This window comes from Glarea lozoyensis, assembly GCF_000409485.1.
Source record: "Glarea lozoyensis ATCC 20868 chromosome Unknown GLAREA15, whole genome shotgun sequence".
Lineage (NCBI taxonomy): Eukaryota > Fungi > Ascomycota > Leotiomycetes > Helotiales > Helotiaceae > Glarea > Glarea lozoyensis.
In genome coordinates, this window is record NW_007360989.1 from 610875 (window position 1) to 624010 (window position 13136).

At 46.7% G+C, this 13136-nt stretch overlaps 6 protein-coding genes across 6 annotated transcripts; 3 read left to right on the top strand and 3 right to left on the bottom strand.

Moving 5' to 3' along the window:
- Positions 1-356: 356 nt before the first annotated feature.
- GLAREA_06020 (uncharacterized protein) lies at positions 357-1289 on the bottom strand (the record flags this gene model as incomplete). Its single annotated transcript, XM_008081434.1, has 1 exon — positions 357-1289. One exon carries the CDS (start codon positions 1287-1289, stop codon positions 357-359), a length of 933 nt encoding a protein of 310 aa, XP_008079625.1.
- A 956-nt stretch (positions 1290-2245) lies between these two features.
- Positions 2246-4024, bottom strand: GLAREA_06021 (RNA-binding, RBD; the record flags this gene model as incomplete). Its single annotated transcript, XM_008081435.1, has 4 exons — positions 2246-2632; positions 2682-3329; positions 3375-3479; positions 3647-4024. 4 exons carry the CDS (start codon positions 4022-4024, stop codon positions 2246-2248), a joined length of 1518 nt encoding a protein of 505 aa, XP_008079626.1.
- A 1968-nt stretch (positions 4025-5992) lies between these two features.
- On the bottom strand, positions 5993-6873 carry GLAREA_06022 (uncharacterized protein; the record flags this gene model as incomplete). Its single annotated transcript, XM_008081436.1, has 3 exons — positions 5993-6290; positions 6339-6776; positions 6860-6873. The coding sequence occupies 3 exons, from the start codon at positions 6871-6873 to the stop codon at positions 5993-5995; spliced, it is 750 nt and encodes a 249-aa protein (XP_008079627.1).
- Positions 6874-8090: 1217 nt separating this feature from the next.
- GLAREA_06023 (uncharacterized protein) lies at positions 8091-9320 on the top strand (the record flags this gene model as incomplete). Its single annotated transcript, XM_008081437.1, has 1 exon — positions 8091-9320. One exon carries the CDS (start codon positions 8091-8093, stop codon positions 9318-9320), a length of 1230 nt encoding a protein of 409 aa, XP_008079628.1.
- A 639-nt stretch (positions 9321-9959) lies between these two features.
- On the top strand, positions 9960-11171 carry GLAREA_06024 (uncharacterized protein; the record flags this gene model as incomplete). The annotated part of the gene is made up of 3 exons (XM_008081438.1): positions 9960-10028; positions 10078-10218; positions 10269-11171. 3 exons carry the CDS (start codon positions 9960-9962, stop codon positions 11169-11171), a joined length of 1113 nt encoding a protein of 370 aa, XP_008079629.1.
- A 566-nt stretch (positions 11172-11737) lies between these two features.
- GLAREA_06025 (uncharacterized protein) lies at positions 11738-12546 on the top strand (the record flags this gene model as incomplete). The annotated part of the gene is made up of 2 exons (XM_008081439.1): positions 11738-11834; positions 11882-12546. The coding sequence occupies 2 exons, from the start codon at positions 11738-11740 to the stop codon at positions 12544-12546; spliced, it is 762 nt and encodes a 253-aa protein (XP_008079630.1).
- Between the last annotated feature and the right edge of the window lie 590 nt (positions 12547-13136).

Genomic DNA, 13136 nt, shown 5'->3' on the forward strand with positions numbered 1-13136 from the left:
AGTCTCCAACAACACTGAAGATGAGACAAGAGAATTCGTAAGTAGTATTTACATCGATAAATAAGTGGGTATCCGGTGTCTTCTATATCCCGTTCCTTCTAAAGCCTCTTCTAAGTTCGGTAAGCCAAATACCATGCATCTAAGGCCGTTATATCTGATGCAGCTGCCTCGCTTCTATGGTATAATACAGATTTGCTGTTTCCATACGCACGCCATGTCTCTTTTTCCTCGTCTACCCGTAGGTATCAACACACATTCTCCTTCACACACTCTCTAGATCCGTCACAGAATCCCTCCCTTTCCAGACTACCCACTCATAGACTAGAACCCCACAATTTAAGTTTCCTCAACCCACCCTACTTCTCACCACTCCTCCTCCAATTCTCCCTCAACCCCGACCACCCCGCCACACACCCCAGCACCGCAACCAACTCCTCCCCCAGAACCCCCCCCTCAGTACCCCAATGCACAATCAACGGCGCATACGCCATCCCCGTCACCATCTGCCTCTTCCACCTCCTCCAAAAAACCCTCTCACTCTCCCCCTCGCCCACAAAAATCCCCTCCTCCCCCACCTCCTTAACCTTCTCCCTCAACCTCATTCTCCCCGCGTACTCCCTCCCCAGTCTCACAAAATCAAGCGCAACATGCACGCCCCACGCCCTTGTACTCCATAACCACGCCGCTTTCTGGCGGTCCTTATTCCAAGCCAACACCCCCTTTCCGCTGAGATACGCGCCGTTCTCGAGGACTTGATAGATTATGTTCGCAAACACCTGCACACTCTCAATACCCAGCGCGGTTCTATCTCCAATCTCCCCGTTTCTGAAGCGCAGAAGAACGCGTTTCCCCCATGCCCAGAGAGAGAAAAGTCCGAATAATCGACTCATCATACGCATTTCTGAGATCAGTGCACTTAGCACCTTTAACCTCTTCGCTGTATCCAAACCCCCCAGTTCTTTTAACCCAAAATATCCTCCTACAAAACCCAATCCCCCGCCTAAAAACCCATTTGATCCCTTTCCCCCCTCCCCCACAGCCCTCCTAACAACCTCCCCAGCCCTGGCCTTAACACCCCGCTCCAACACCACCGATCCCAGCAACGCAGAATAACAAGCCGCATTCAACAACGAATCCGTTCCCGCCGGCGTACTTATAATCTTGTTCAGCCTTTCAACTACGCGATCGACGCGTTTTAGATATAAAGGAGCCCAGGCGAGGAGGGAGGAGGAAGAGGGCTTTCGTGGTGAGGAGGGGTCTGGTGGGGGTATGCGTTTGGGTTCGGCCATTATTTTGGTTTTCCGCGAGTTGAGAGGCGGAAGAGGAGGGGCAAGAGGGTGTTTGGAGACCTATGAGTTTGGTATACAGGAGGGAGAAATGAGGTTTAAAGATCTGGAAGTTTGACACGAGGTGCTGGAGTGATGGAAGCTCGGGAGACGCGATGGGAGCCGAGGTTCAGAGGGATCGGGACAGTTTAGCCGATTTGGGAGCGTGATCCCGTGTGCTGAAAGTATTGTACCAGTTAGTCCACTTCATTCAAATAGGTAACAACTAAACAGTAGTCGTAGGGATTCGCAGATGGTACACATGAATCATTAAAGCCAAACAAAATATCAATATTTCATTCCATTCCTCCTGAAGACTACCTACTCCACAACCACTCGACACCAAATCCACATCCACCTTTCCGCATCCAACTCAACAATCCAATTTGTAAAGATATCAATCTAGAACGGCTAGTCCTAATATTTGTGGTGGTAAGGTACGATGAAACTGGGTAGTCGCTATAGTAGATTCGTTGCTCATTACGACCAAACGAAAAGAAGAAACACCATAATACCCGGCCGGCAAATTAACAAACAATATTTTTGCCGGGAATGAAGATACAATTTATCCAAATCATCATCGACAGATAAGATAGCCTAGGAAAGAACAACTTTTGGGGTTTCATTTTTGACACAATCAAAGGACACACTTTCCAAGTTTTTAAAGAAGAGATGCCTAATGAAATACAGGAAAGTAGTGAAGAAACGCAAACGCGCAAGCATATCAAGAGAGTCCTATGCAAGATATCATGCTGGACGGCCAAGTCAAAAGCGACCGATAGACCAATAACGCTGGGAAAAGCATTTCGCAGAGACATAATTTAAAAGTACCAAAATTTATATCCCGCATTAATTCTCGGGATGGCGAAAATCGTCAGAAGATAAGAGAGTCGTGACCCGAACGCATGAAAATCGTTTCCTTAACCTTGATATCCACCAAAGCCATTGCCAAAGCTTTGTTGTGGAGCCGCGTTCCATTGAGCGGTCGGAGGTTGTTGTTGGCCTCGACCGTAACCACCAGCACTTGCAGAACCTCCGTAACCCATTTGAGGCTGGCTGTACTGAGCAGGCGATGGAACAGGTGGTCCTCCATAACCACCCTGTTGAGGAGGGAACTGGCCTTGTTGAGTCGACATTGGTCCAGCGGATTGAGGTCCAGCTGGTTGAGGCATTCCTCCGTATTGAGGGAAATAGGCGGACTGAGCTCCAGATCCATAGCCACCTGGGGTCTGTCCACCTTGAGGACTGTAGCCGGTTGGTGTACCTTGAGGGAACCCATCTTGAGTAGGTGCCTTGTCTTTGCCCCACTAGTTTGAGTCAGTAGATGCTAAGTTTGAAACAAAAAGGTTAACTTACACTGCACTTCAGTGGGCGACCATTTACATTGTAGCCACTAAGTTGGCAGATGGCCATGGCAGCATTTTCATGGGTATCCATCTTCACAAACGCAAAACCACGATCAGCTTGGAAGCGGGTCTCGACAACGAAACCGAAATTCTGGAAAAGTGGAATGAGATCATTTTGGGTGGTATAAGGAGTAAGGTTGCCGACGTAACAAGTCGTCTGCCATGCCGGAGTCTGTTGTACAATCATGTCGAAGCTCTGGACACCGTGGGTAGGAAAGTGGTGATGGCCGAAAGGAGTGGTTGGGGTCATGCCCATCGCTGACATTTGTTGCTGTTGAGAGATGGATGGTTGGCCCTTCTGGTTTGCCCAGTTGCAACGAATAGCACGAGAACCTAGCCACTCGCCATCCATAGAGCTCAAAGCCTTCTCGGCATCTTGGCGTTCGCGGAAGGCGACGAAACCATAACCTCTGGAGCGACCAGTCTTCATGTCCCACATAACACGAGCTTCCGACACGGAGCCGAAGGCAGAAAATGCCTGGAGAAGGACTTCATCATTGACCTCATTAGAAAGATCACCCACAAATATGTGGAAGTGGTTAGAGGTATCCTCCTTGTTAGAGGTGTTGGATTGGTAAGCCCAGTTGACGCGAATTTCCTAAAACTGTCAGAGGTCATCACCAAAGCTGTTTCGTGTGCTTACGGCTTGATGAACTCGTCTTCCGTTCAGGGTCTGCATAGCACGCTCAGCAGCTCCGGGGTCATCGTACTCAACGAAACCGTAGTTGAATCCTTTAGCCTGTTGTTCCTGGGTAGTGATTAGCGAGTTGCGCGAGCCCAAAATTTGCATCATCTCGACGACAAAAGAAAGTTAAGGAGAGTAAAGTATTGTGAAACCCCTTTAATAGAGAATTGGGCACAGCCTTTATCGCTGACATTCTCGAGGATTTGACACAAAAGAAAGGAGATACTAACAGCGCCAACATTCTTGTCCGGGATGATTTTGACATGTTGGACATGACCAGTGGTCTCGAATATTTGTCGCAAGACATCTTCCGTGACTCTAGGGTCAAGTCCTCCCACGTACAGAGCACGCTTGTTTGGCTCGGGGGCAGCACGACGAACGAAGCCGCCCGCGCTGTCTGGTGACATTACTCCGCCATTCTCGCCCATGGGAGAAGTGATGGCGGTCGGAATTGGGTTTGTGTTCTGAGGAATAATGACTGGTGGCAGAGGTGGTGGTGGCATATGGTTGCCCTGGCCATTGGAGTGATCGTAGCCTGGTGCACCAGCAGTCGTCTGCGGGGGAGGCGGAAGCTGTGCGTTCGAAGGAGGGGGACCGTTGTCAGCCATAGCGTAATAAGTTTATCGATGCTGAATGTGAGGCTGAGAAAAAAGTTGCAGAGGATGTGCGATATTAATGCTAGAAAGCAACTCGGTCGGCGATGCAAGTAGGTCGATGGAAATCGAGAAAGCAAGCTGACAACGTGAAAATGATGAAAGCTTTTTCCTTTGGGCGATGCGCTGAACCTTGCGATCTTGTACGACTCGAACGATAAGAAGCGCGCTTGAAGACTCGGAAATCGACAGGAGACTGCGAAATAAGGCGAGAAATTGAATCGACAAGAGGAAACGCGCTTTGCAGGAGAAGAGCAAAGGCAGGCGACGACTGTGAGAGAAGCTTTGACAGAGGGCTGCCGCGGCGGAAGTAGATGGGTCGTGTTGTGTGGAAAGAGAGGAGAGCTTCTCGCAGATTGAGGGGAGCTCTGTCTGCTGCTCTCACTTTCTGCGACAACCGCGAAAGAACGGGCGAAAGATGCGGGACGGAGAGAGGAATCGAGAATATGAGATTCAAGAGTTTAATGGAATAAAAGAACAGATAAGAGGAGGACGAGGGGAAGACAAGAGGAGAAAAACCGCTCCAGTTCCAGACGCCGTAATGATGGAGATTGGGGAAAGGCGGATGTTGTTCGTGGAAGATCGAGAGAGACCGGTAGAAGGAACAGAATCTATGAGGAAGATGGACGTGCAGAGGTGCAAGAGTTCGCATTTGATGGAAGCCTGGGAGCCAGTTGAAAAGTGGGGATGCATCAGCTTGGGTGAGTTTAGATGAGGTGGAGGTGGTATTAGGATGATTAAATAACATTCACATATTAGCAAAGTCATGAGGTCATGTTATCTTTATTATTCATTATAGACATACCAGTAACTAATAAACAAGCTCGATTCACGTTTAAACCAAAACAGAATTGAGCCTCGAATCTCCTCTTCTCAAAAGGTTACAGTTTTCACCTAGTACCCCCCCGCCACGTTATGTGTGTCTCTATCCACCCATCACTTTTAGCTTGTCACAAATGATGTATTTCCTTCTCTTCCTTCAATTAAATCCTATATTATTCACAACAAAATAAGTTTGGAATGACAGTACAAAACAATATTCACAATACGGTAACCTGTGAAGGACCAAAAAGATTCTGCTATGTGGCTGTAAAATCGTTCATGCATGGTGTGCTATTGGCGCTTTGCTGCATTGCAAATTGCATTATGCAGGTGCTTTCACACTCCTCAGAGACATAACAGGATGAGCTATACATATTTTATTGAGGGAAGCCTAGAAGCAAGGGGTAGCTTGCGAAGTTGTATTAAATACGAGCTTCCTATTCCAGTTAAAATATAACTATTATTTACATATTGATATTCCGGTCCAGGCATCCTAGAAGCGGCTCTTTGCCTATTGCACGGACAGCAACGTCTACGATTGACATAACCACCGATAACTAGACGGGAGATACATCCGCTTAAAGCTACTGCTTGTGCACCTTTCCGTCGGAGCATTTCTACCTCTAAACACGCATCTTCACCCAATCCTCACATTCCTTTAATTCATCCTCAGACTCTCAATTTCCCATAGCAGCAAATTTTGCAATACAGTCGATCAATACCTCTTCCGATATAAGGTTCAAACCTTCTTTTCTTCCCGGCAGTGCTTAGGGCTGTGATTAGGTTACCACCGTACTGGATACAGAATTGGTTGTGCAGTAGGGCTGCTGTAGCACATCCGATGGTGGCTAGTTTTAGCTTGCCGGTTGGACGTGAGAATCGCCCGGTGGTAAGCGAGACCACCTCTGTCGTCGTCAGTCCATCGACGCAACAAATAACATTGTATCTCCAATGCTAGAAATAAAATATAAGGAAAGAAGTCTCGGGAGTTGACTACAGTTATGTGATTCCGTCAATCATGAAGAGTTTAAAAATTCGTAAAATAGGTGTGTGTCTCCAAGTCATAAGTAAATTTCACAATCAAACATGTCGCAAGATCCTTTACCTCTTCCCTTTCTTCCTCCCTTCTCTAACCCTTCTAGTCTCCTCATCCATATCCAACCCATCCATACTAGCATCACAAAGCTGATGCACCTTCACAACATGCCTCCTACAATTCTCCACCCTCCGGAATGGTTGTCCACCCGCGCGTGATCGTTTGCATGTTAGAACCGAACAGAAGTAGTTCTCAACATTGCTGTGACGCTCGTTAACATGACGGTCTAGATGACGTTTAGTTGCATGTCGAGCCGGACAGATGGTGCAGAGGAAGGGCTTGGAGTGGTTTTTGAAGTGGTGGCTGGTAGTGTGTTAGAAAGCGTTGAGAGGTAGCTAGGGAAGTGCTTACTTATAGTCGGCCATGGAAGAGAATGACTTGATACATAGTGGCCATGTACATCCAATCTGTGGGACCGCTTTTTCTTTCGGAGAGCTGCCAGAGTCTAAAGGCGTAGAAGAGCGCGGTTGCAATGAATCCACTGTGGGTGCGAGTGTAGTTCCCGTCGCAGAGGGCTCGTCGCCGGCGGGGCCAAGGTCAACCGAATGGCTTGACTCTAGTGCTTGTACAGAGACAGAATTGGGCGAAATGTTGTTTAGTTGCAGTCCAGCTGTAGCACTGTACAATTCAAGATCACCTCGTGGTGGATTGATTGGGGAGAAATTGGGCTCTGTAATCCGTAAAGTCTCAACATCCTCAGGACGCTGAAGTCCGTTGTAGTAAGAAGTCGAAAAAGATGGTACTTCTTCCCCACCGCGATCTACCCCGGCAGGAATGAGAGAAACTGAGCTAAATCCAGTGAAGTTATCCGTCGTTACATTGGAAAGCAAGTCAGACTGCAGGTGATAAGCACCTTGGAATGGCTGTCTGACCCTCGGCCACCCATCTGTTATAGGCCGCGCCCCGTCGAAGTCAGCGTTGTTGAATAGACTGCTTATTGACGATCCATCAAAATGGTAGAAATAAAAATCGAAGTCTGATTGACTGTCGTTGGTGAAAAAGGCCTGCGAAGTAGTGTTGGTCACGTGGTGCACGCATCCAGCAAGGTCTTTGGAAGTTTGAAATTGATTTGACAGCCGCGCAGAGTCCGCCGTTGCAAGGCGGACTTCTGCGACGCAGAAGCTAAGTTAAATCCAAGAATTCTAGGTCCTGGAACTTAGGAGGCCGCCAAGCGGCTCCTGAGATCGTGGTAGGTCCTTTCGAATGATGTAGAGGTGTTGCTGGCTATGTGTAGATTAGACGTGGACAATCCGTCATTATATACATTTGGGGAGTGTGGTAAGGCTTCCGCCTCAGCCCCGAGCGAGCCGATGTGCATGTGAGGCCTCCGCCATATGTTCCCTGTGCAGACGCCTGCATGAAATATTGAGACCTATGGGATAGATGGGAGACGAATCTTGCTGAGACAATTTACATGTTTGGAAGGAGGCCCGACGTGGTTCTAGATGTCTGGCGTTTTCAGCTATGAATCCCGAGTGCTTCTGTATTGTAAATTGTCCATGAAAATTAGAATGTTTGAAGTTAATGAGAGATTAGTACTCTTCTAAGTGTGAATTAATTAAATATAGATGTGGTAACGTACATGGAAACAAATTTGTATAGGCATGTTTAAATATTAATTGTAGGATTAACTACCTTATTGTTAGATATAACCACTCCTCTAGCCTGAGAGGCTCTCAGAACAAAGTATGTGAAGTCAAATATCTCTTCTTATCTCTGACAAGTTATCTCTGAGTGAAGTTTCAAATGCTCTTTCTTCTCGGCTGCAACTACCTTTTTTCCTCTAAACACCAAGTTTCTGTGATTCATCAGCTTGCTTCAACAAAAACGTGTAAATAATTCACACTGCAATACCATTCCTATGTTCGTATCTCATCCATTAGAATTCCGAGGTCCTAGCAGAATAGGGTATTTAAACTAGGAAATATCCTTTTCTTCCTGATCTTCTGTCTCTATAGCAATTTTGCAAAAACCACCACCTTTGTTTTTTTCTATAACACAACTCTGTGAAACTTGTACCCACTAGAAGTATTGACCCTTTATCTTTGAATTACTGATCTATTACTGATTATTTCCAATTTACAGATCAAAATCAACTTCAAGATGCCTAAGACAACCGACGAGAAGATGGATAGAAAGGCACGCATGCGTTCCGAGCTCCCACCAGACGTTAAATGGGATGTTGCAGAACATGTATTGTTCGTAAAAAGGAAACAAAGAAAATGGGACGTTGATGACCAATCCGATAATCCATATCCTTATGAATTGCCAAAGTGGCTCTTTGAAGAAGAGAGTGTTCCTTCAGACGATCCTCATCAAGCGACGGCTCGGCCCTTCGAAGAAGATACTGTTCCTCCAGACGATGCTCATCATCGGAAGAGGCTATGCTTCGAAGGGGAGAATGCTCCATCAGGCGATCATCCTAACTTGATGTCTCCGCCATTCAAAGAAGCGACCGTCTCTCCAGGAGAGACTGTTCTTCCAGACGACCCTGATAATTTCACGCCTCGACCCTTCGAATTCGAGACTATTCCTTCAGACGATCCACATCCATCATTCGACCAAGAGCTTTTTCAATCCTGGCATTTCCAGCCACAATGGAAAGCCTACAATACCAGAGACTTTGCTCGGGCGCTTCATTGGTACAATGAGATTCCACTTGAGCTGCGACTTTCGCCTAAGCAGATATTAAGACTCTATTCGCCGATTTGGGAAGATGAGGATCCTCAGACCTTCTTGAACAGTTGGTTTCTACTCCTCAATGATGCCTTCTTCTTCGGAGCTCTCGATCCAGAACTTGTTAAAGTCATAATGGAATATGATGAACATGCTCCTCAAATGGGACTTACCAAAATGGATGCAACTATTCCATTTCGTGGGATCATCCGAGTCTGGGCTGATTATGATAATAAAAGAGGTCCCACAACTTGGATACCGCTGCTCATACTGGCCCTTATGCATGAAATGCTACACGTATTTTTCGAATCGTTTGGTTGCATCAGCAAGCAATGTCCCTCGCAATGTTACCAAATTTTGGGCGAGGTGCCGATTATAAAGCCCATTGGTCATACGCCTGAATGGGCAGACTGTATGCGCCTGCTTTACGATGCTCTTAGAGATCTAGTGAGTTGGCCAGCATCACTAGAATACTATTTTCATGACCTGCTGTGGTCAGGTGTATGCTGGGAGATGGCGATTCGTAAGGTGCGGCCAACCCCGGCCCAGTTCAGACGCTGGAATTTCAGAAGATATTTTGAATTGCAGGTTAAAACTAAAATGCATCCCGATGACATACGACACTTGGAGGTTTGGCTAGCTTTGATGGATGAATAAACTTCAGGACCAACATTCGCAAGTTTTCTCTCGTAGCAGCTCCTACGTGGCACCAAGTAGCGAATGAAGCATGTTCTACCTACCTAAAAGCCCTGTCGTATAAAAGGAACATACTGAAAGTCTTGACTTACCGAACAAGAGGCTCCGATATACAGCCACCGCGTGAAAGCCCAGAAAATTAACGTGCGATCAAGCCTGGTATTGCAGCTTGATGTTTCTTTTCAATCCAGATTCTATTAATGGATAGTGCAAAATATATAGTCCCGATAAAGTTATGACTGCTTCTTCTCACGGTATTCTAGCCATCGATAGAGACGTTTCTTTTGACTTTGAAGTCCATTTCAGGAAAGACAACATAAGTGAAATAAAACCCGTATCAGAAAGTGCTGTGGGGTGCGAAGCGCACGGGCCACAAGCTAGGGTCGCGGTCGCGCATCTGCGTCACTTTCCTCGACCCTTTCTTTGTTCCCTTTGTTCTGGAGCTTCCACGCCGAACTTCTCCCTTCATTCTCGAGTTCTATTATTCAGTTCACGTTCGAATTATTCACATATTCACATACTTAGATACTTCAATCTATCAAATTTCAGGTTCATCTCAACATACTCTATCGCCAACGTCCAGCCACCAAACTATCCATCATGGCGCAAGATGCGCCCGCGAGACCAAAGCAGCCCTTGGACGTGCTTCAAAGCATGCTCAATGCAGTTGTAAGTAGCCTCTGTGCATGGCATTTGAGCCTCGCTAACTTATCCAAAGCTCATAGAGACTGGGAGAGCATTAAAGGGTTCCAATAAAGAAGGCGGTAAAGCACAAGTTGGAGCTACTCGGACGCAATCCACCATCCCTACCATCATTGAGCAATTTCAGCAAGCATTGGACGACTTGGAAATCGACATAGTGAGCTGCACATTCTTTAACGATATGTACTGGTACTGACGGAAGGTTAGCTACAATCCAAATCCGTCCTTCAAAGAGATCTTGAAGAATGTCGATCGAAAAGACTTGCTCTCGAAAATCCCATCCCAGTTGCAGAAAAGGCACCCGAACCTACTCCTACTCCGGCTCCGAAGCCAGTTTCTCCCACAATAGCCATGAACCGGGCTCCTAGTCAATCCAAAACACTCCAACAACCTCACCAGTCCCCGAAGCCGTCGAAAAGTCCGGAGATAAAGAAGGAACCTTTAAACAAGAGCCCGGAATCAGTACGGCCTGTCGTGAAAGTGCCAGAACCAATCCCCGATCCGCCAAAGGAATCTATCGTTACAGCCCCTGAACCTCCAAAGCCGGCTTCTAAACCCTTACAAATGCCATCTCCTCAAGCTTCAACACAAGCTAGTGGTGATAACAAAATAATCGGCCTTGGCATTAATACTGAAAATACGCAGAACGACCCCAGTAACTCGGCTATACAAGACTCGTCAATTGACTCGTTATTTGATATCCCAAATGATAATGACGATAATATTGATATGGACTTTGACAACATGGACTTTTCTTTTGCCATTAACTCACAAGATCAGACTCAGACGCAGAGCAACGACTTTGATCTATCCACTTTTGGAAACATGTCACAGGATCAGAATGTGACAAACAACGGAACGGGTGCTACAAACATATCACAGGATACATCAAATAATACCAACAGCAATGGCAACAAACAATTGACAGATTCGTTTGACTTGGATAATGTTGGTGGTGATGATAATATGGACCTCGATCTAACTATGTTTGGCGCGGATGATAGCGTATTTGATGATATGTTCGTGGACGGCGGTGGCTTAAGTGCTGGTGGAGGAGGCGAAATGGAGCATGGCAATTTTGACAACAATTTCTTTGGGTTGGAAAATTAGTGGCTAAGCCCTTTTCGAATCTTGAATATGTATATTGTGTTGGCTAATTCTCACTATAATTTTAGACGACGCGACCATGCCTCCTGCTAGACAATAAGTGTCAGTTGAAAATCAATACAGAGCCAATGAATCACATTGATACAATGCTCGCAGCGTGTGTTTGATAAAGCCAGTCGTTGTTGACTTCAACGTTCTGAAAAGTCGTACTCCTAAAGTTCAGGTTAGAAAGATCTGGGTCTCTGCCAGCTCTCCTCATGGGGCTTTTGAGACAAGAAATTCAACGTTAGCCAATGGTTGCGAAAGTGAAATCATGATGACTAGTTCAGGACAAATTTCGGTCACCTATTCACCAAAACCTGAGCTGAATCCCAAACATCTCCTACTCCAAGGATCCTCAGCATTTTCCGATACTGTTCACGAACAAACCACTGACTCAACACCAAATTGCGCGCCATCATGAATCAGCTGAAAATGCTTCACCAAACGCTTCTCGCAAGCACCATAAGAAAGAAACAACCACAGCCCCATCTTTTTTGGAGGAAGATCTGATAGCAGACGAGAAAATGATGCCCCTCTCCATCAGAGCCCAACTCTCAACCCTCTCTGAGTCACTCCCTACATTCTCTCAGGTGCGCGAGACGATAAACAAGCATTTACAAAAAGGTATATCAACCCCCTTAACATCAGAACTATGAGCTAATCCCATCTAGATCCTCCTCCAGAAGAACCCTGGGAAGAAATCGGCGAAACAGAAACCATTACGTCCATCCCATCTAACACCATGTCAATCAACCCATTATGCTGCAAAGACGCCATCCCCCTGTCCTACAAACACCTCCTCGAACTCCTCCCCGCAAACACCCTCCATAACAACGTCCCGCCTTCCCGCTCCGCAGGCCCATTAATAGCAAGTCTCCTCGCCTGTATCCTGAACGCTGACGCTATACCCCCAGCGCTCAACCCCGAGGGCCCATTCCCATATACCAGTATATTCTACGCCGTCGTCGAAGTCGTAACTTTGAAACCCACACCTCCACAAACCCCCAGTCGCATTCCCCGGGTTTCCACACCCACCATCCCCTCAGCCCCATCCTCCTCTTCTACGCCCGTAACGACGATATCAACACACTACTTCATCCCCATCGAAGAGCGCAACACGCCCACCTCGACGATCCTGGCGGCCAAAACACCATTCCACTGTCGAAGATGGAGGGAGATCCGTAAAGAGGAAGCGTATGAGACGGTGAGACGCTCTGAGATGGATATTGTGATTGGGGATGGCGAGACGTGGACGCCGATGGTGGGGACGGAGAAGTTGTGGTGTGAGGGCCATGGTGTGTGGTGTGAGTTGAGGGCGTGGGTTAGGGAGGATTGAATGAGGGGTTGAGGAGGTGGAATGGGGCAAGGGAATTGGAAATTTGGGCGGGGTTTGGATTTGGAAGGGGATACCTAGATAAGTTCTGATTGGAAACGAGAGTGTGTATTTCAATTATAAGAAAGGGAGCGGGGGGGATAGTGGAACTCTCTGATGTGGTACGATCTCCAGCTTTTCATCCACAAATAAATTCGGTTTTGCGTATATTCGACTTCATACATTTAAGTACATCCCATAGAATACCACAGTCTGTGGTCTAAAACATCAGCTAGAAAGATGAACCAGCAACATTTACAAATTCCTTCTTCCCCTCGCCAGGAATAAGAACCACAGACTTCTGTAACCTAGACACGAAGGAACTGCATGGTATACCAAATTCCTCGGCCCACCTACCAAACCCACTTAGATATCACCTCCCTCGCTTCTTTTTCTTCACATGTCTGGTTAGACCGCAGCACACACCACATACAGATCTAGTCCAGCAAGCAAACACATCCCAAAAAAGCCACACTTGCAGCATTTGTGTGTCTTCGGATTGTAAGATGCACGTTTTCGATTGTGTAACGGCTAGATTTGTGTAATTGCCAGAT